Source organism: Agelaius phoeniceus, chromosome 4 (genome assembly GCF_051311805.1).
Source record: "Agelaius phoeniceus isolate bAgePho1 chromosome 4, bAgePho1.hap1, whole genome shotgun sequence".
NCBI lineage: Eukaryota > Metazoa > Chordata > Aves > Passeriformes > Icteridae > Agelaius > Agelaius phoeniceus.
In genome coordinates, this window is record NC_135268.1 from 60,187,709 (window position 1) to 60,207,407 (window position 19,699).

The following is a 19,699-nucleotide window of genomic DNA, read 5'->3' on the forward strand; positions in this document are numbered from 1 at the left end:
TGCCAATAACAATCCAAACAATATTACATCCATTAGTCATTGTTTGCTTGTGAAGAGGTAAGAAAGCTGTAATGTGCCTGTCCCTTCTCTCATTGCCATGAAAGTGAACAACACAACCTCGTATCACCAGTCACAGCCACGGCCACACAGATGGGCTTTCCTCTCACAGGCAGGTCAAGGTTCCATCTGCCCCTGAAGATTCCTTTCTTGGTTACAACAACAACAACAACAACAAAAACACCCACAAAAAATCATGTAGCACTGTGTATTAAAGTAATTTGTGACAGTAATATTTTTTTGCTCTCAAATGTCACCCTCTAAACAGGCTCTATTCATCTCACAAAACCTGGGCGTCCAGAAACTCAATTTCTTGGCATTGACAGAGACATAAAATAAGAAAAATTGAGAAGAGGCATAGCTGTACCTTCAAAATAATGTACTTTAAAAAGCATTATGTGAGAGTTTGGTGTCACACTGAAGTTCTGAAATAGGAAAAAATAATCCTAACTTTTCAGATAAAGTTATACACAGATCTGTAACTTTAAATGCTTCTACCATGTTAAGCTGCATAAAATAAAATTAGTTAATGTCTCTGGATATCAATAAAAAGTATTAAAAAATGCAGGTTGATGAAATGTGAGTTAGAAGACTTCTCAACTTTTTCTCAAATTATAACCAGACAATCTTCCCAGCAAACACCACCGGTTATATTAGGTAATGAACATGAAACTTTAGTATTTTTACAAAGCTCTTCAGTCTATCTATTTAACTTGCCAATTTGAGAAGCCACCAAATGTCCATCTCTGCTGAGCTTAAGCATCACTGACAACAATTACCCTGCTCTCCCTACTTGGAGAACCAGGGTCTCATGGTAGTTTTAGTTTTGCTCAAGGAACCTCTTTAGAAGTGACCAAAAAGTCTTAGAAGTGTCAGTGCAAGGTCATGACAGCCTATTCCAAATAAAAGATTTCCTTTCATCTCTTTAACATGTGTTGTCTAGTCACTGTTTTCATTTCTGCACTTGCCAAAGGCTTGCCTGTGGAAAACACTTAGGACAGGCAGCTTCCTATTGAAGCAAAATACATTAGCTGTTCTACAGATAATTCACTAAAGCCACAAGCTTCACTTATGCCACAAGCTTCACATTTTACACAGGATCTACTTGCCAGTCAAACAAGAAAAATATGTACCGGTTTGAACAAATAAAAACATGACTGACACCTGGAGAGAAACATGGTTACAAAGCCAAAAAGAGTACTTCAAGCATGCACCATTAAACAACAGTTTATCTAAATGCTCTTATTTACATACCAAAAAAAAAGGATGACAGAATCATATCCTCCATTTATGGCAGTGCAATAACATTTTATCTACTGCAGCTATTCCCATGTAAGGATATGGACGTCACTGCAGTCACATCACAGCTGAAGGTACAGTCCGTGCCTTGGCTGCATTTCGGTCTTGCAACTACAGCGTTTCATGCTGCAGCTCAGCTGAGGCCACATATGCTGTTATTGATGAAGCATAAAACCTCAGCAATGCTGGCACCATTTCTCTGCTGCTCCAAAACACAGTGCACTAGATTGTGATTACTAGTGCTGCTCCAAGGCATAATTTTGCCATTTTTTTAAGAAAAATTCCATAACAGTAAGCACCAGAAAATCTGAGGTTTTCTCTAACTAGAGACAATTATACCAGTATACTGTTTATGCACAGGGAGAAACAAAAATGAAATATGCATCAGGCATTACACATTCATACAACAAATCAATTCAGCATCCACAGTTCTGGGGTTTATCATGCCATAATGAACATACCAATAAGCTACACACTAAAAGATAATAAACCTCAGGGATGGATGGTAACACAGATGGTGCCAGGCACAGACATGTTATCACATATGTAGAAGAAGAAGTGAGCAATTCATCCATGACAGATCTCTTGTTCCTGTTGGGCAGCTTTAGAGCTTTTACTATCCAAGAATCTCCTCAGGCATTTCAGTTATTCCTGTTGAAAAGTCATGATTTTTACTACAGAACTCAAAATGTTACTAAAGAGCTCCCCTTTCTGTGTACCCTTGTCTGTAAAAGATGACAGTGGTTAAAGAGGAACATCACCTTTGTATGCTCAGTACTGACAGCAGTACTTTATCTTTGCAGAGCACAGAATTTTGCAACAGAGTTCATCACAGAGGAAGGGCATCTCCTACCACTACCAAATTTGTTCAGATTAATCCTTGACTCCCATGCAAAGTGAAGGACTTTTACCTTCTTTTTTTAGTTTCTTAATTCAGCTGTCACCTGGATTTCAGATACTTTATAAACTTAGATTCATTATCAGCATAAACAGAATGAACAAAGTTTTTGAGGAAGAAACTACACAAAGTGTTTCACTGAAAAACAGAAACCAGAAAACATCAACTAACCTGTCAAGCTAAGTTACTACTTTTATCAATTATAGTATGAACTGACCTCAAGAGAGTTTAAGTCTATGAACACTCAGAATCAGCTGGGCACGTTGGCCACTCTGAATCTGATGCTTGTGGTAGGCATCCACAGAATAACATTTCTGCAACATTGTCTAAAAAAGAAAGAGTGAGCTATTGCCAGTGCTTTATTTTTATTCATGCTACTACAAGTAACAGTGTTTCCAAATTCATCATAGTATTTTATTCCTATTTCTGCTTCAGGTGAAAATCATGCCATTTGTGCCCCCAGTTAGACAAAAATGAGACAAAACATGAGACAAAAATATGTTAATCTGAAATCACAAGTTGCATGGCTTGCTGTTAATCTGAAATCAAAAATATGTTAATCTGAAATCAAGTTGCATGGCTTGCTGACGTGACAGCAATGGCTGAAATGGGTCTGCCCAGCCCTGGAGAAGTTCTCATATTCAGGGACAAAAAGCAAGTGTAGAGCCAGAAAGAAAAAAATACCTTCCCAGTCCCCTACAGAGAAGGGATTCTGAGCCACAAGCACCTTCCCTGAATTTTGTGACTTGTACTTTCATATACTTGTCCAGCCTGCAGCCATGTAACAATTTATTCCCACAATACCATATACACCTCATTTCTGTTTGTCTCATATCTTACTAATTCCTCAGCAATTTAAATATTGCTTGAAGTTTAGCAACTGCATCTGGAACTACATCTGCTGTCTACTTCATTTGGAAGACATTAGGAAACTTCCTGAGACTTCCTGTATTAAATATATATCAAAAATATTTAAAAGTTAGACTGTCCTAAAAGAGAATGCAAAAGTAACTTTAGTTCGTAGAGACATAAAGCAAGGGCTAAATGTTAAATTGAATCACACAGCACCAGGTCCAGATGCCTCAAACACTTCCAGGGACCGTGGCTCCACCACCTTGCTGGGAACCCCACTGCAATGCCTGACCACCCAAACAGTGAGAAACATGTTTTCTAATATCTAACATTAGAAATATATTGGAATATATATCTAACATCCTATCTACTATTCCTTGCCTCAGCACATTGGACAGTTGTGACCGTAACACTGAAACATGAAAAACAATGGCTAAGAAGGTAACCAGGACACAAGAAATGGGTGGAAAACATTTCTTTTACAAGAGCACGTGAGAATACCCTGATGTGTAAAGGTGACAAGCTTAAATTCAAAAATTTAAAGTATCATCTTCCAGCCGCCTTCTCCAGGGACACGGCGACAGCGGCCCCTGAGGCCGGACGGGGCGGGAGAGGAGGCAGTGCCCGTTATCTGCCAGGAACAGCTCCCCGGCGTCCCGAGCGGGGATGATCCCGGTCCCGATGATCCCGATCCGCCGCCGGTGACCCCGCGAGGCCCCGCCCCGCCCCGCGCCGGCCCCGCCCCGCCCCTGAGGGAGGAAGCGCGCGGCGCCGCCCGCACCGTGATGGCGGCGGGCGCAGGAAGGGGCGGGCCGCAGGGCGGGGCCGCGGCTCGCCGCCGGGAGTGCGGCAGCGGCGCGGGGCGGCCGGGGAGAGGGGCGCGCCCGCGGTGCCCGCAGCGCCCGGCGGCGGCCGCGCCACGCGGGAGGCCGTGGGCGCGGCGGGAGGAGGCCGAGCGGCGCCGCGGCCGCTCCTCTCCCCCCTCAGCCCGGCGGATCGGGGTCGCACCGGCCCGGGGGCCGCGAGCGGCTCCGCCCCCTCCGCCCCTGTGCAGGGCCCGCGGCGGCTGCGCGCGGCCCCGCCAGTGCTCGTCCCGCGCCGATGGCGCCGCTCTCGGCGGCGGCGCCTCCGCCTCCCCCCGCGCCGCTTCCTCCCGCCGTCCCCTTCCGCTTCCGGGGTCAGCGCCGCCGCTGCTCGCTGAGCAGCCCCGTCCCGGGGCCCGGCCGGCACCGCCGGCAGCAGCCGCCGCCCCGCCGCCCCCATGGCCACCAACCCCCAGCCCCCGCCGCCCCCGCCGCCGCCCCCTCAGCAGCCGCCGCCGCTGCCGGGGGGCGGCGCGGCCGAGCCCGAGCTGGTCTCCATGATCGTTAACCACCTCAAGAGCCAGGGGCTCTTCGACCAGTTCCGCCGCGACTGCTTGGCCGACGTGGACACCAAGGTGCGGGCGGGCGGGACCGGAGGCTCGGGGGGGTCCCAGCGCTTCGGGCTCTGGCAGGTCGGGGACGGGCCCGGCCCGGGACAGCGCGCTCGGCGGGGCGGAGCGGCCGCTGGGCCCGCGTGGGGCTCCGGCTCCGCTCGCGGCCGGGGGAGAGCCGGAGCCCCGTGTTTGGCGGGGAGCGCGGCTGGCCGGCCGTGCACGCACGGTCACACACACCCGGTTCGCGCAGGATCCGGCGGGCAGCGTTTAACGCGCTGCCACCGCCACAGGGCAGCGGCTACGCCTGCACAGAACCGGGGGGTCCGACGGGGCTCCCGCTGTACCAGCCTGGCCTCCCGGAGGATAACCAGCCACTCTCATGATCCTCCCAGTCCAACATCTCTGCTGTTGCTTTCCAGCCTGCCTACCAGAATTTGAGACAGCGCGTTGACAACTTTGTTTCCAACCACTTGGCAACTCATACCTGGAGTCCTCATCTCAACAAGAACCAGCTGAGAAATAACATTAGACAGCAGGTTCTCAAGTAAGTGACAGCTCTGGGATTTCTCTGAACATGCCCGTGTGCTGTGATAGGTGACAAAGGGTCTGGGTCAATGTAAAGTGGGTTGCTTTCTTCAGACACTTCTGAGGAAGTTGGGTTGTTTTCCGCTCTCAGTGTTTAAAATGTAATACTGCTGGAGGTAGTAACTCGCCATCAGTATTAGTTAGAATGAGACTGCAGATGTCCAAGTTTATGCAGGGGAGGAAACCTCGATTTTGATTTGAGTTGTAACCCCCTAGCTAAAGGCAACATTACTTTTGCTTTTAGGGGAGGTGTTAATAAAATTGCAATTATCATTTTTAGATCTAAGGAGAAACATTCCACGGACTAAACTCTGCAAAGTATAAAGCTAAAGTCACAAAATAGAAAAATGGGTTTAAATCTGGCTAGACAGAGAAGAGGTTTAAGAACTGGTGTTATGTTAAAATTATGTCAGACACTTTAACCTGTATGACGTTATTTCATGAAGGTTCCTCCAGTCTTTCTTCTCAAATTTTAAGACTCACAAGAAACATCAGGAAATTTTGTCAAAGTACCATGAGTTTGGCCATTAAATTGGGTTAAACCACGGATTTGGGAACAAACTTAATGACTTGTGCTGTGGTGGTACCATTGGTAACTTGTACTGAGGGCTGTTTGGTTTGTAGGGAGGGGAGCAACCATTCTTGTTAAAGAAGCAATGACAACAAGAGGTAGCGTACGTTCCATAGAGGACTACAGGGGTCTAAAGAGATAAGCTTTATAGCTGTGGGTTTTCTTTTCTGTGTTATTTTACTGAAGGTAGATGTGTTCTATAAAGCTGCAGAACGTGCTGCCTAATACTAGGCAGAAAGTAACTTAGGGTAGTGACCAGTGGTTTTGTAGTTATTTATGCCTCATGCCGGCTATAATTCATCTCTTTTTTGCTATGGTAATTGGTAATACAAGGTTTCTTCTAAATTTTCTTCCAAAATATGTTTTTTGCAGTTAGATAACACTTGTAAGTGTAACCACTAATGATGTAACAACAGGCTGGTTGTTGTATGAATTCTGTGTGCTTGGATTGTTTTGTTTCTCTAGCACATTTTTTCTTACAGGTAAGGCACAGGCTAAATGCATAGCTGTGGAAAGGCTCAGAAAATATTAGTGCCTCATTGGAGCACATCTAAATGATAATATTTCATTAATATGTTCTTAAAAACTAATTTTTCATACTAACTTATGTAACTTTGTTCCAGGTCTGGTATGTTGGAATCGGGAATTGACAGAATTATTTCTCAGGTTGTGGACCCAAAGATCAACCACACATTCAGACCTCAGGTGGAAAAAGCTGTCCATGAATTTTTAGCCACATTGAATCACAAAGAGGAGGCAGGCCCCAGTACGTCTCCAAGTGAGGAGAAAGCAGATGCTTCTGTTACAGTACAAGGTATTCTGCTATTTCTCTGAGCAGTCTATTAACAAAAGAATGGGGTTTAGGAGAGCAGAATCATTGACTAGGTTTTCTGCTACCATAACATTGCTAGAATCAGTATTAGCAAGCTGAGCTCCAGGCAGCATGCCAGAACACTTGTCTCTTACTCTATGTGTAAAGGTAGAAAGCACAAGAGATGTCATGCTGTTATGACCATGTCACTCTTTCACTTCTGCTTGAGATTATGAGGGATCAGTTTATTGTGGGGAGAAAAGTTGGTCTCAGTATTAGAGGATCAGATAAGACATAGACTGTAAGAGAAGAATGATGCAACTTTTTGTCTGTCAGTAGAGATGAAAGAATTCTTTAAGAGACAGTTACCTTTGCAGTTGCTGTGTGTCATAAAATTTGGATGGCTATGGTCCTAAATTACCTGAATCAACTTCTAAACACTCCTGCAGGTAATTGTCTATTCTTTCCTGTTCTAAGAGGCTGCACAGCCATCTGTCTATTTGTAACCTTTATTTAAATCCAAGTCTTTTTCCTCTGAGGCCCAATTCCTTTAAAATGGGTTAACAAGCCAGCTGCAGTTCTCAGTGCTAGTCTAGTTAATGCTTAGTTGTCCATCTTCAGAGCTGGTTCTAAAATGATAGAAAAGTGATAAGGTATTTCTGATAGTCCTGTTTTGTATAGTCAATATGCTGAGTCAATTTTCCATGAAATTTATGGAGATATTAGAGGTGTGAGCTACTGACTTTCTCTTGCAGTGTATATACATATATATACATAGAATATATATGATATACATAGTATTTTAGCCACAGTTGTCATCCTGCTTAGGATGCTGGTGAAGTTGAACAAGGGCTGTGCTCAGGTGTCACTCCCATTGCCAATCCTCATTTTCTCTAGGCAGAGCTCAGGAACAGTGGTGTGCCACAGAGCAAAATGGATCTCTAGTAATTGTACGGTGCTTGCTGCAGGAATGCAATGTCTTGGAGATTTTTGTTCGGTTCTTTTTTTTTTTTTTTTTTTTTTTTTTTTGTTAGCCAAAATCTCTCAAGGCAAAATTAGTCAAATATTTTTGTTAGGTATATGTGGTGTAGGTATATTGTGGTGTAGGTATTTTGTAGGTATATGTATTCTGTTTCTTTTCACATGTTTAACCTTCTATCAGAACAGAATTATGGAAACTAGGGTGAAGTAAAACTCTGTTCTTTCTTACTATTCAAGGTGTCTCTGCTACAACTCCAAGTGCTAACGTAGCTAGTGATGCAATGTCCATTTTGGAAACAATAACTTCTCTTAATCAAGAAGCAAGTGCTGCCAGGGCTTCAACAGAGACCTCCAATCCCAAGAACAATGACAGAATTGCAAAAAAACTCTCATCTCAGCAGAGTGTGGATGGTAGCACTGATAAAGAGAGAAATGCAGAGGACTTGCCAGACAAAGAGAAAGCAATTTGTGACCTTTCTGGAGAAGGGGCTGAAACACTTGCAAAGTGTGAAGATTTAAATGAGCTTCTCTGCCAAAGTGAAGAAACAAAAAATTCAGCTAAGGATGCTAATACGTTTACAAGTAAAGATATCCCACAGGAAAGTGAAGATGTGAAGAGTAAATTATTGGATAAATCTGACAAGAAATCAGAGAGCAGTGAAAAAAGTGAAAGAAGAAAAGAAAAGAAGGAAAAGCTTGACAAGAAATCTGATCATTCAAAGAAAAGCGATGATACTACAAAGTCAAAAGAAGAAAAGCAAGCAAAAGAGTCGGAGCCAGTGAAACACTTTGTTCCAGAAAAAAATAGCAATAAACATAAAACAACTGAAAGTGCTAAAGAAGGTATGGTGTGGGCAATGATATTCCTCAAAATATGGATAAGGAGTGAGGTTTTTAAGTTAATTCAGGAGTTGAATCAGTATGTTTGGAATGTAAGTTTTCTGCTAGTTCTGGCAAAGTGGTCTGCTTATGACAATTGGATTTGATCTATCTCTCTTAACTGAGGTAGCTGAATTAGGAGTCAGATGACCTTTGATTTCTCCGGTGTGTGATTGGTCATTTTAATCTGACAAGTCCTCAGCATTTTCAGTCCTCATTTAAAGTTTATCGTTCTCCTTCAGAGTGATTTTTGTTTTGAATAAACCAGAGTTAGCCTGGTTATTTCATTACAGTGTTATAATTTTGTTTTCTTATTTCTAATTTTAACATAGTTTTGTTTTCAGTGACAAAATTGATGTTTTGGTAGGAAAAGTTTAACAGACTCAGTGTGCTGCCTTACAGCTCTTTGTTTTTACTTTTTGCTTTGCAAGAAAACATGTTAATAGATTCAGATATGGATGTACTCAGTGACATCACGGTCAGCTCTGTCCACACCAGTGATCTTTCTTCGTTTGAAGAGGAGAGTGAAGAGGAGCCTGTAATTTCTGACAGTACTGAAGAGGGGGAGATCACATCAGGTGGTAAAATAATTACATTGTTAACTGGCAATAAGGAGTATGTAATGCTCTTGTTGTTGTTACCATGTTGTAAATTTGAGGATTTGCAATATTGTACCTACCTCTGAGAGAGGCTTTGAATGTGAACTGGATAATATTTGTGCAGTTGCAAAAGATGAGTAGTAGGTTTACTTTTAGAATGTTTTTATTCATATAGTATATTCTAAACATTGTAAATCTTTTTATGCTACAGTATTACATTGGTGACAAAAGCACTTAATGGTGAATGTCACTGTTCTGTGGCTGTCTTCCCCTCCCATCTGCCATGAACTTGGAATAACACTGGAGTGCTTTGTGATCCCATGGTAGTGGTTGTAGCTGACTTTGTAGATCAGATTGGGTTTAGAGCATTAGGATTCAGGAGTTTGGCCACAGTAAAAAGAACAAGAATGGATCTAGCTTTAAAAGTTCAGAAACACCAAGTTGTTTCACTGACTGTGTTGCCTTTTTGTGTTCTCCCTGTGTAGTACAGACTTCAGACTCTGTTTTCTGTAATTAATAAAACTTTCCACTTTATAATGCAGAATGCCTTAGTACCTGAATGAGTTCTCTCTAGTATGCTCACAGCTTACCTTTTCTGCTTCTAAATTATATTCTAAAAATATAATTTAGAAGCACTGAGTCACTTGTGTATTCTATGGCTTTGGTTTTACTTTGAAACATGACAGATTGTGCTCAGTTATGACTAAATATTTATGAAATGAAGGCAAGCCTTAAGTACGTTTGATGAATACAAATAATTTGTACAGTATTGCACTATATCTAATAATGATAAAACTGGAATAGATTTATTTATTTTTACTTGATTAATACTTAGATGTGTGGAACCAACAATGTGTTTTGTGTATGTATTTCAGTAAGCCAAGCAGTTTTTTGTGCTGAAATACTGTACTGATATTTTTGGTGTGGGGAGAACTAGAATTTAATACATAGCAGAAATTATATTGACTTCTCATGCATAGCTAGCTACTAAATATTATATGTAAAGGGGCAGTGGGATTAGAGGCAAGAGGGGTAAGTTGTTGTGTTGTGGTTTATTACTGGGCTTGTGTTGTGCAATTTTTTGGCTGAATGATGTACACAAACACATCAATGCACTTTTGATTTTTTCATAATCTAGTGATAGTTTGATACTCAAAGGATTTAATTTACCTGTTTATGGTGTTAGAGTAAATAATGTTGATAGGTTTTGAGTAGCTTTGCCTTCTTAAAATTTACATTGAAAGCACTGGCCTAATTTATCAATATATCTCTACACTGACCAACCTGTGTTTAGATGAAGAGGAGAAAAGCAGTCAGAGTAAGACGAAGCCGCAGGAGCTGAGCGACGGGAGAGCCAAGCCTGTGCGCCACGCGTACGTGCGCAAGCCGTTCCTGTACTCCAAGTACTTCAGTGACTCTGATGATGAGCGAACCGTGGAGCAGCGCCGGCAGTCCATTGTGAGTGCGGGCGTGCTTCTGCTCACGCTCCTGCCCCAAAACTTTTAGGAGCGGAAATTCCACTGCTGGTTTGGTGGTGGTTTGTGTGAGGGGGAGTCTTCACTTTCTTCTCCCTTCAGGGATTTTTTTTTTTTTACCCTTATACTACAGCTGCCCTTTCTTCAGGTTTCCATCAATATAGCATGATCTGCTTTCCAGCACAGCACTTTGCTGGTTATAGTTTGATGGCTTCTGGCAGTGAAAGCGATGACAGAGTTTTCTATCTCCTTCCTGCCCCCAAAATACTGTGACGATTTGAATGAAAAAAGTAGCCCATATCTACCTGCAGCCTGCCTTCAGCAGGGCTTTTTGGTAGATCAGGCTTGTGTAGAGTACTGCAGGCTGCTTCATTACCCCAGCTCTTTACAAATGTAGTCCTTGCTGACCATGAAATCAGTAGTTTGTAGCAAGTCTGCAGTCGCTGAGAATGGAAACAGATTTAAGCATGTGCACTCTGTTCTGTGGCAGAAGAGCCAGCAGACAGAAGAGGGAGCAGCAGTTGTTTTAGATTTTCTCTGTTGGCCAGATACATATATTTATACTTACAATTAAAATGTATATATTGTACGTACATACAGATAAAACATATGTTCTTTGAGAAGGTTGCATAGCTTCAGTCTGCAGTGTTGAGCAACAAGGAGATTCTGGAACTCAGCTAATTTAACTTCACAAAAATATTAGAGGATTCCATTAACTTTTATATGATTTCGAAGGTGTATTTGTTTTAGTTTTCTGTAAGCTACAATGTTCTGTTTTCTATGAGGTTTATACTTATATTTGTAGTCAAAGAATGCTTTTTGACCTAATGATAAATTGTTTTCCTTGGTTTTGTATCTCTAGGCCAAAGAAAAAGAAGAGAGACTCCTCAGAAGACGAATTAACAGAGAGAGACTTGAAGAAAAACGTAAACAGAAGGCTGCAGAAAAGACAAAATCCCTAAAAACTGGAAATCAGAATGCTAAAGGTATGAGTAGAAAAGCTTTGTGTAGCCCACACCACCCTGCTCTCACTTACCCTCCATAGAATAAAACATTCAGCTTTGAATAATGGTCATATAGTGCTGTAGTCATCTCCTTCCCTTAATAACCCAACATCTCAACAGTGATGTAACAGAAATAATTATAATGCAAAGAATTAATACAGAATTTCTTCTTCACTTTTTCATATATCCATTGCACTACTTAAGCTTAATTAACGCCTAACTGCAATTCTCTGCTATGCCTTAGTACTCTCTGTACTGCTTTCTGTCATCTTCATAGCTGAAACTCTAATATAATGATGTGTATCTATTTCACTATTTGTGTATTATTTTAGGAAAAAGTGGCTTGCAATTCGAAGAACCTTCATCAAAAAGTCTGGAGTCAAAAACAACTGGTACCAGCATTAAGGATGTGCTTAAAGAACAGAAATTTTTGGAAAAAAAAGTGGCCTTGAGCAGAAAAAGAAAAAGAGATTCAAGGTATTTATGCATTTGCTCAAAAGGACTTAATGTTTTGAATATTCATTTTTGCAGATTGGAAAGGTTCTTTTCAACTTTGTACTTGGCCTTATCCATTTAAACAGTTTTCTTCTTAAAATATTTGCATCATATTGTTACTAATAAACATGAAATTCTGGCAGAAAAATTACAGCTGATTAAATATGTTGCAGCTCAGACTGCAGTAGCAATCTTTGTGGTTTTTCACAGAATAATAATAAAGTAATAAAGATAATAAAGGCATGAGACTGGAGAACTTTTACATGTTTGTGTATCTAATAGGCAAGTCAAGTTGGCTTCTTCTTTAGGTAGATGTTTCATGTACATATCTACATGATAGATAACTGTATATAACTGTACATAACTGTCTACATATAAGTAGATATGGGGCAAGGAGAACTTTTACCCATTTTACAGGGACAGCAACAGTTGTAATGTCATCCTAATACTGCTTAAAAGCACTGGTATTCAGGGTGTTTTTGAAGCTGATATATATAATTTTACAAGAGGAAAAAGCCTGGGTGCATTGGTTAGTCAGAAGTTTGGTGATCATGCTCTATTTCTGTATTTTTAGTGGGCATTTCTCTCTTGCATTCAGTTTTGAAAGCAGAAAGTTTGCAAAGCAGTGTTAGGCTGGTACCAATTGTTCTTGTTAAATTGTCCAAATACCTGTTTCAGGCATGCTGAAGATAGTTGCAGAAAGAAAAATGAGCCAACTGAAGATGATTCTAAAGAGATGCAAAAGACAAATGAGGTAGGTGTCTCTTAAGTATAAATGTTACAATCTTCCTTTTAATTCTGATGGTACTCTTTCATATGTCCACACCAAACTGCATATAATTGCATTCGTTCTCGCTTATAAGTTTTTCCCTGCCTGTTCCTTCCGTTGTATTAGTGATCTGACATCACTGTAGTAATGTTTTCTGACTTGCAAGAGCCACTGAAATGTGGTCTGTGTATTCAGTGCTGATGCATGTTGTAGTAGAATCTGAGATGCAGTTTGAGCCCTAATCTGTGAAGCAGGCTGGGTTTTTAAAAAGAGCAGTATCTTTTATATAAGAAAGACTTGAGCTTGTTTTAACTTCTCACTGGAAAGTTAAAGGAAGACTGACTGTGCTCCACCACAAAAGGAAAGAAAATTTTCATGGTGAGAATTTTTATGAATAAAATTGTTTAAACTAAAAAAGGTGGGAGTAGGACTTCAAGTAGAAGTCTAGATGTATCATTTTTAAGTTTTAGTATGTTGTTTAATTTCAGATTTTTAGTTACAGTTTTGTTTTACCAGACAGCATAATAGCTATTTAAGGTAGCTTTACCAAGTACTTGAAACTGTGGTTGTCTATTCAAAAACCTTTTAAAGTCATTTTTCTAAAATTACCTTATGAAGAAAAAATAATAAAGTTCAGACAGCTTAAGGATAACTTCTTCTGCTTTCAATTTTTCCACTATAGCAGATATCTGAAAGGAAAATGGCAGTTTTCATTTCCTGGCTAAAATGAATTTTTATTATAATGTTAAGTGTATTCCCTAGTGTATTAAGGTTTTTTTCAAGAATTTGTGCTTGCCGTTTCTGTTCAGGCATGTAGGTGAAGGAACTGTGTAATGTGTACTTATATATATTAAAAAAATCTCTTTTGTAGACCTGTGAAAAAAATTCTTCCAAAGAATTGAAGCACAATCATGGAAAAAATGAAATCTGTAAACAACTTAGAAGACTTTCGGAATGGGGGCATTCAGCTGAGGAAAGCAAAAGTGATTCTAAAGCAGAAAAAGAACACAAAAGAAAAACTTCCTCTTCTCTTCAGGCTGAAGGAGCTCAGCAGGACAGTGAAACAAGGGATCCAAAAAAACAATTGGATAAAGCAGAAGTCAATACTGAAGAACCACAGAAGCAGAAATCCATATCTAAGAATGAAAAACACCCCAAAAAAGATACTGACACAGAAATTCAACATATGAGAAATTCTGCCAAAAAAGAAGCCAAGTCTTACAGAGATAAAAATGAAAAGGAAAGAACTGCTTTAGAAGATAAACTCCCTTTAAGGCACAAATATAAAGGAGATGGTATTCACAAGTCAGGTGAAGATGGTGAACTTCATTCATTTGAGCGAAGTTTGAAAGGAGAGGATGGTGGCCAGAAACATAATCAACAAATAAAGGTTTCCTCAGATGACAAATGTGAAAGAAAAAGCAAACACCGAAGTGAACGGAAAGTGTCAGTAACAGGGAAAGATGGAAAAAACCCTTCTGAATCAACCTTAAAAGCTGAAGAATTGCTGCGGAAGGAAAACAGAAAAGACAGACATCTCTTAACAGACAAACCAAGAGCAGAATGCAAGACCAAAAGGTCCTTGAGTGATTCTAAGCCACAGAAGGATTCCCTAAGTGCCTCAAAACAACCTGGTTCAGCATCACACAGGAGGAGTGAAAGCTACTCAGAAGATAAACATGAAATAGAATCAACTAACTCTGATAGTAATGTAAAACTTGAAGATGGTGTTCATAAAGATAGACGAAGATCTAAGAGCCTTGCAGAAGACAAGATTTTGTTAAAGTCCAAGTCCAAGAGTCATAGTAAACAGTTCAAAGCATCTGAAACAGAATTACAGGAATTAACAAAACAAGACACTGGACAGAAGCTAGACAAAGATAAGAGCATGGAAGACAATGATTCGGATAAACAGCACAAATCCAGGAATGAAGAAAAAGGTTTGGAGGAGAGTGGTGCTGAGTTTCAGCTTGCAAGTGGCCCACAGTCAACTCAGGGATCACAAAAAGACTTTAGTCACAGAGTTAAGGTACATTCTGGAGAAAAAGGAGCTGTAAAAGAGAAATACAGAGGTGATAAAGACTTAAGTAATTCCAAACTAGAAAGAAGGTTCTCTGCTGAAGGTCATAAAAGCAGAAACTTAAAGCACAGCCACAAGGAAATAAAGAAGAAGGAAGAGAGCATCAAATTAGAAGATAAAGATACTAAAGAAATGGATAGTGGGCATGAAAGATTATCTAATGTCACAATGGCAGTGGATAAAAAACAAAGCAAGAAAGTCTCCTGTGAAAATAGGAAAGGCAGTATATCAAACCAAGATTTACTTAAGGAGGAAAAACAATCAGCTAGCACAACTGAAAGCAGCCAGGTTCCAGCCCTTCAAAAGGCAACTATGAATAATGATGACTCACATGCTGGTCATGAAGAAGAGCTGATTGAACTTGATTTGAAAAAAGCAAAAGCACACGAAGCATCTAACATTGATGGGAAAAACATTCAAAACTCTCTCCAAGCCACAGATGCCAAGTGTGCAGTAAAACAGAAAGGATCTCGTTCTATTTCAAATAAGGAGTTAAAACACAGCTTGGCAGATCCTGCAGCTTGTGAATCACAGTTTCTGCCTGCAGCTGGAAAAACTGTTGAACAAGATACTTCTAATAAACAAGTTGGTGCCTTAGACTCTTTGTCCAAAAAAGCTTCCATGGCTCAAGGTCCCAGTAAACAAGGGGCTTATAAGACAAGTATTGTGTATGAATCAAGTGGTAGAACCTTAAAGAATGCATCCAGTAAGGATCAGGCTTCAAAAGACAGCAGAAGACCAAAGAATTTAAAAACTGTGATAAATTCTAATTCAGATGATGTTCCTTTAGCAATTAATTCTTCAAGAGAAGATGCTGCTGATGCAAAGTCCATGGATATGGATATGTCAGATTCTACAGATTCTTTAGGTACCTTGTCTAAAGAATGCCACAATTCAGATGGGACTTCCTTATTGGAAGATGCTTTCCTTATGAAGAATGATACAGCACAGGTTGTATACATGGAGCAAGATCGTGCAGTGCCGAGCTCTGTCATGAAAGATGGTGATAACACCATCATGGCAAACAGTACGGAAAAAGTGAATGAGGTGTCCCGGCCTGATGGACAGGCAATGGAAGACAGTACAGCTGGGGTGCGTAGGCAAGAAGATTACAATGAAGCAGCAAAGTCAGATGGCTCTCAAAAAAGGAAGTTAAAAAGAAAAGAGGGAAACTTGATGTCTGGCAAAACTGAAGATCATGGAGATGTAACAACAAAAGAACTTACAAGAAGAAAAGGAAGAGAGTGCTTGAATATAGATCCTTCCACAAAAGGAGAAAGAAGCACAATAATGGATAGTGTGGAAAAGAATAAGGTGCATAACACTGATAATATGATCCAGTCTTCCTCTGTTTTAGTGCCTGAAGGAGTTCCTGAGGAAAGTTTCAAAGGCTCTGTTATAGCCAATGGGCAAGAAGGGACTAATGTGGTTGGCATGGACAAAAATGAAAGCAATGCTGTAGGTACCAGTGCAGGAAGTAGTAAACTTAGTTTGTTGTATAGCAGCCTACAAAAAACTCCTGCCAGTGCAATAGGAACTAGCACAGAAAAGATCACTGAGAGCACTGCAATGGCAACTAGTACAGGAGGAGAAGGAGCTGAGGGTACATCACATTCTGGAAAGGACAGTGATGCTACAACCACTTGCTCAGAAGAAAGTGAGGTGACAGTAATCTGCACAAGCATAGAAGCTGATGAAGGTTTCACAACAGGCATGTGGGTAAAACGTAGTGAGGGCTGCAGTTCTGTCACAGGAGCAGATATTGGTGACTGTACTGTTGCAGCAGCTGAAGAAGGTGGTGGCAGTGTTGTCACTGAAGGATTAGCAGAAAGTGAAAGCTTCCTAACAAGTACAGAAGGAGAAGCAAATGGTGACTGTACCATGGTTGATGCAGAAGAAGGTGGTAAGGATTTAGTGAACCCAAGTGGAGTAGAAATTGAAGACAGTGTAAATAGTGCTGGGACAGAAGAAAAAGATGATGCTGTGACTAGTGCAGGCTCTGAAGAAAAGCCAAAGACCTCAACTTGTGTAGATACAGGCAAATTGGAAAGCTCTGTGTCCTGCTTAGGTGAAATGGAGAGCGATGGAGCTGTAACTAGTGCAGGGACAGAAACAGGTGAAGGATCAACCAGTGGTGATAATTCAGGTGAATTTAGAGGCAATGTTACAGCTGGCCAAGTAAAAGAACATGAAAGTACTGTGACTTGCACAGGTGCAGAAGAAAGAGGTCATAACTTCATTGTCTGTTCTGTGACTGGTACGGATACCCAAGGAGAAGGCACTGTAACTGGTGCATGTGTTGCAGTGGTCACAGACAACAGTGCCACAGCTGGAACTAGCGGTGACAAATCTGAGGATATTGTAAATGGTGAAAGTGCAGTGACCAGCACAGGCATAACCCCAGAAGATGACGCTGAAATTTCAGCAGTCTGCACAGGGATAGAAGACAGCAATGAGGGATTTGTAGTTTGTTTAGAAACTGAAAAATGTGAAAGTTTAATGGACAGTACAAGGGCAAAGGAAGAAGCCAGTATCACTACAGTCAGTGTAGGTCTGTGTGATGATGAAGGTTTTGTGACTAGTACAGGCTCAAAAGAAGAGGATGAAGAAGGTGAGGACATCGTGAGCAGTACAGGAAGAGGAAATGAAGAAAATGAGCACGCTTCTACTTGTACAGGAGTGGAAAGTGAAAGTGCACTAATTTGTATCAGTGCAGAAGAAGGTGAAAGTTCCATTATCTGCATAGTTGCTGAACAAATGGAAGCTGAGTCAGGAGTGGCTGGCACAGATACAAATAAGCTTACTGTCGACAGCATGACAAATGCAGAGAAAGAAGCTAATTGTGGCACAGACTGCAGAAGTGATAAAGGCATTGTTGAAAGCAGTGTGACCAGTGCAAGTGCTGCAGATGAGGGTGCCTTAGCTGCACAGACAGGAAAGCATGAAGGTACCTTGCTTCCCTCAGATGCTGGGGAATGTGAGGGTCCCATGACTAGTGCTATGGCCATGCAAGATAAGACACAGTTTGGTGCTGAAGATAAACGTGAGAATGCCATGACTTTCTTTGACAGCAGAGGACTTGATGCCTCTATAAGTAGTGCAGTTCCAAAGGATGAGGCTTCTCTTACTCCTGCTGACAGAGAAGTAAAGGTAAAAGGTGATGTCATCTCTACCAGCACAGTGGAAGATGCTCCTTTACATTCAGCCACAGATGCTGAAGAGGGTCCACTTGCTGTTGCAAGAGTAAATGAAAGTGGGGAAAACTCTATGATCTTAATAGACTCTGAAGACACAGTGCCTATGCCCAGCACAGCTACAGAGTTTAAAGAGTGTGTGAATACTTCCAGCAGTAAGCAGGAGAAAGATGAGTGTGCTATGATTTCCACCAGTATTGTGGAGGAATTTGAGGCTCCTATGTCAAGTGCAGCTATTGAATACGATGGTCAGCTCCCCTCAGTGAAAACAGAAGAAATGAATGAGAATACCATGGTTTCCGTAGATATGGAGGTGTATGAGGTTCCCATGCCTAGTGAATCCAGCAGAGGAGGAGATGATAACGGTGATGATGGAAGTCACCCAACTGCTAGTGGGAAGGAAGAAAAGGATGAGTGTGCCATGATCTCCACAAGTGTTGTGGAAGAACAAGTAATCCTAATGTCAAGTGAAGTCACAGAAGAGGTGATTCAACATATCTCAGACACGGAGTCAAAGAATGAAACATTAATGATCTCTACAAGTTCAGCAGAATGTTTTGAAGCTCCTATGTCTAGTGTAGCTGTGCAAGATGAAAACAAACTCACTGCTTCAGAAACAGAAGGAAGATACGAAGCTGCTATGATCACCACAAGCATGACAGAAGAATGTGAGATAGTCTTGATCAGTGCAGCACCACAAGCTGAAAGTCAGCTCATCGTAGCAGGAAATGAAGGTGCCATTCTCTCTCCAAATGCATCAGAGGAATGTAGGGTGGTGGAGACCACTGCAACTGTAGATGAACAGTTTGGACTAACTGCTTTCAATGCAGATGGGAAGAACAAAGGTTCTGTGATTATTGTGGGAGAATGTGGAGCTCCTGTGCTAAGAGTTGCAACTGACAGTGAAGATCAACACACTGCTTCAAATGTAGAAGATAAGGAGGAGGGGGCAGTGATCACTCTGAGCACAATGGAAGAATGTGATAGTCTCTTCACCTTCACAGTCATAGAAGAAAGTCAACTTCCTGCTGAGAGCACAGAAGTGAAAGACAAAAGTGAAGAAATTTTTGATACTGCTAACCAGATTGAATGCATCCTTTCAACTACAGGCCCAGAAAAAAAAGAGAATTCTTTGCTTGTTATTGGGAGAGAGAACGAGACACCTGAGAGTGGGGTGAGGACAGAATCAGCAGCATCTCAGGCCACAGTAGACAGTGAAGTCACAGAAGCAGATGAAAATGCAGTGAACCTCATGAGTGTAGATGAGGCCCTTTGCGTGGAGATTAGTACAGAGACTGCTGAGAGCCCTTCCCCAGAGGCAGGTGGGGATGATGAGCAAGCAGAAGATGTTTTGCACGAGGACGTCACATCGGAACTCTCCAGTACGATTTCAGAAGCAGCAAGAGAGAGTGAAGCTGTAAAGAATGTAAACTATCAATTAAATTCAAATGTACTTCTAGAAAGTGACTCACCTGAAGTAAGGACTTCCCTGCCTAAGACAGAGGCTCTTTCCTTAGTTTCTGCAAATGAAGTGACTGTGAACACCAACCATGGTGAAGTAACAATAGAAGCAGAAGTAGGGAAGAAAAGGGACCTCACTTCGTTGCATGTAGAAAAGCTACATGACAGTGATGACAAAACCAGCTTGGTCAAAACAGGTGATACTGGCACTGAAGTTACTTTTCAGAAAAGTAATGCAACCTTTAATTCAGGTGAGGATTTCTTTTTTTTTT

At 41.4% G+C, this 19,699-nt stretch overlaps 2 protein-coding genes across 3 annotated transcripts in view; one reads left to right on the forward strand and one right to left on the reverse strand.

Annotated features, from left to right (window-relative positions):
- Positions 1-4,369, reverse strand: part of LOC143693985 (uncharacterized) — a 39,651-nt gene extending 35,282 nt beyond the window's left edge. Inside the window, exon 1 of the mRNA XM_077177698.1 lies at positions 1,312-4,369. Coding sequence (XP_077033813.1) covers positions 3,734-4,369 — 636 coding nt within the window. The 3' untranslated portion in view covers positions 1,312-3,733. The remainder of the gene's footprint in view (positions 1-1,311) is intronic.
- BOD1L1 (biorientation of chromosomes in cell division 1 like 1) overlaps positions 4,368-19,699 on the forward strand; it is a 36,910-nt gene continuing 21,578 nt past the window's right edge. For both annotated transcript variants that reach the window (XM_054632584.2, XM_054632587.2), the window contains exons 1-10: positions 4,368-4,544; positions 4,943-5,067; positions 6,303-6,493; positions 7,709-8,314; positions 8,782-8,928; positions 10,244-10,407; positions 11,287-11,410; positions 11,761-11,905; positions 12,602-12,677; positions 13,564-19,678. In XM_054632584.2, the coding sequence (XP_054488559.2) occupies positions 4,368-4,544; positions 4,943-5,067; positions 6,303-6,493; positions 7,709-8,314; positions 8,782-8,928; positions 10,244-10,407; positions 11,287-11,410; positions 11,761-11,905; positions 12,602-12,677; positions 13,564-19,678 (7,870 nt within the window). The remainder of the gene's footprint in view (positions 4,545-4,942; positions 5,068-6,302; positions 6,494-7,708; positions 8,315-8,781; positions 8,929-10,243; positions 10,408-11,286; positions 11,411-11,760; positions 11,906-12,601; positions 12,678-13,563; positions 19,679-19,699) is intronic.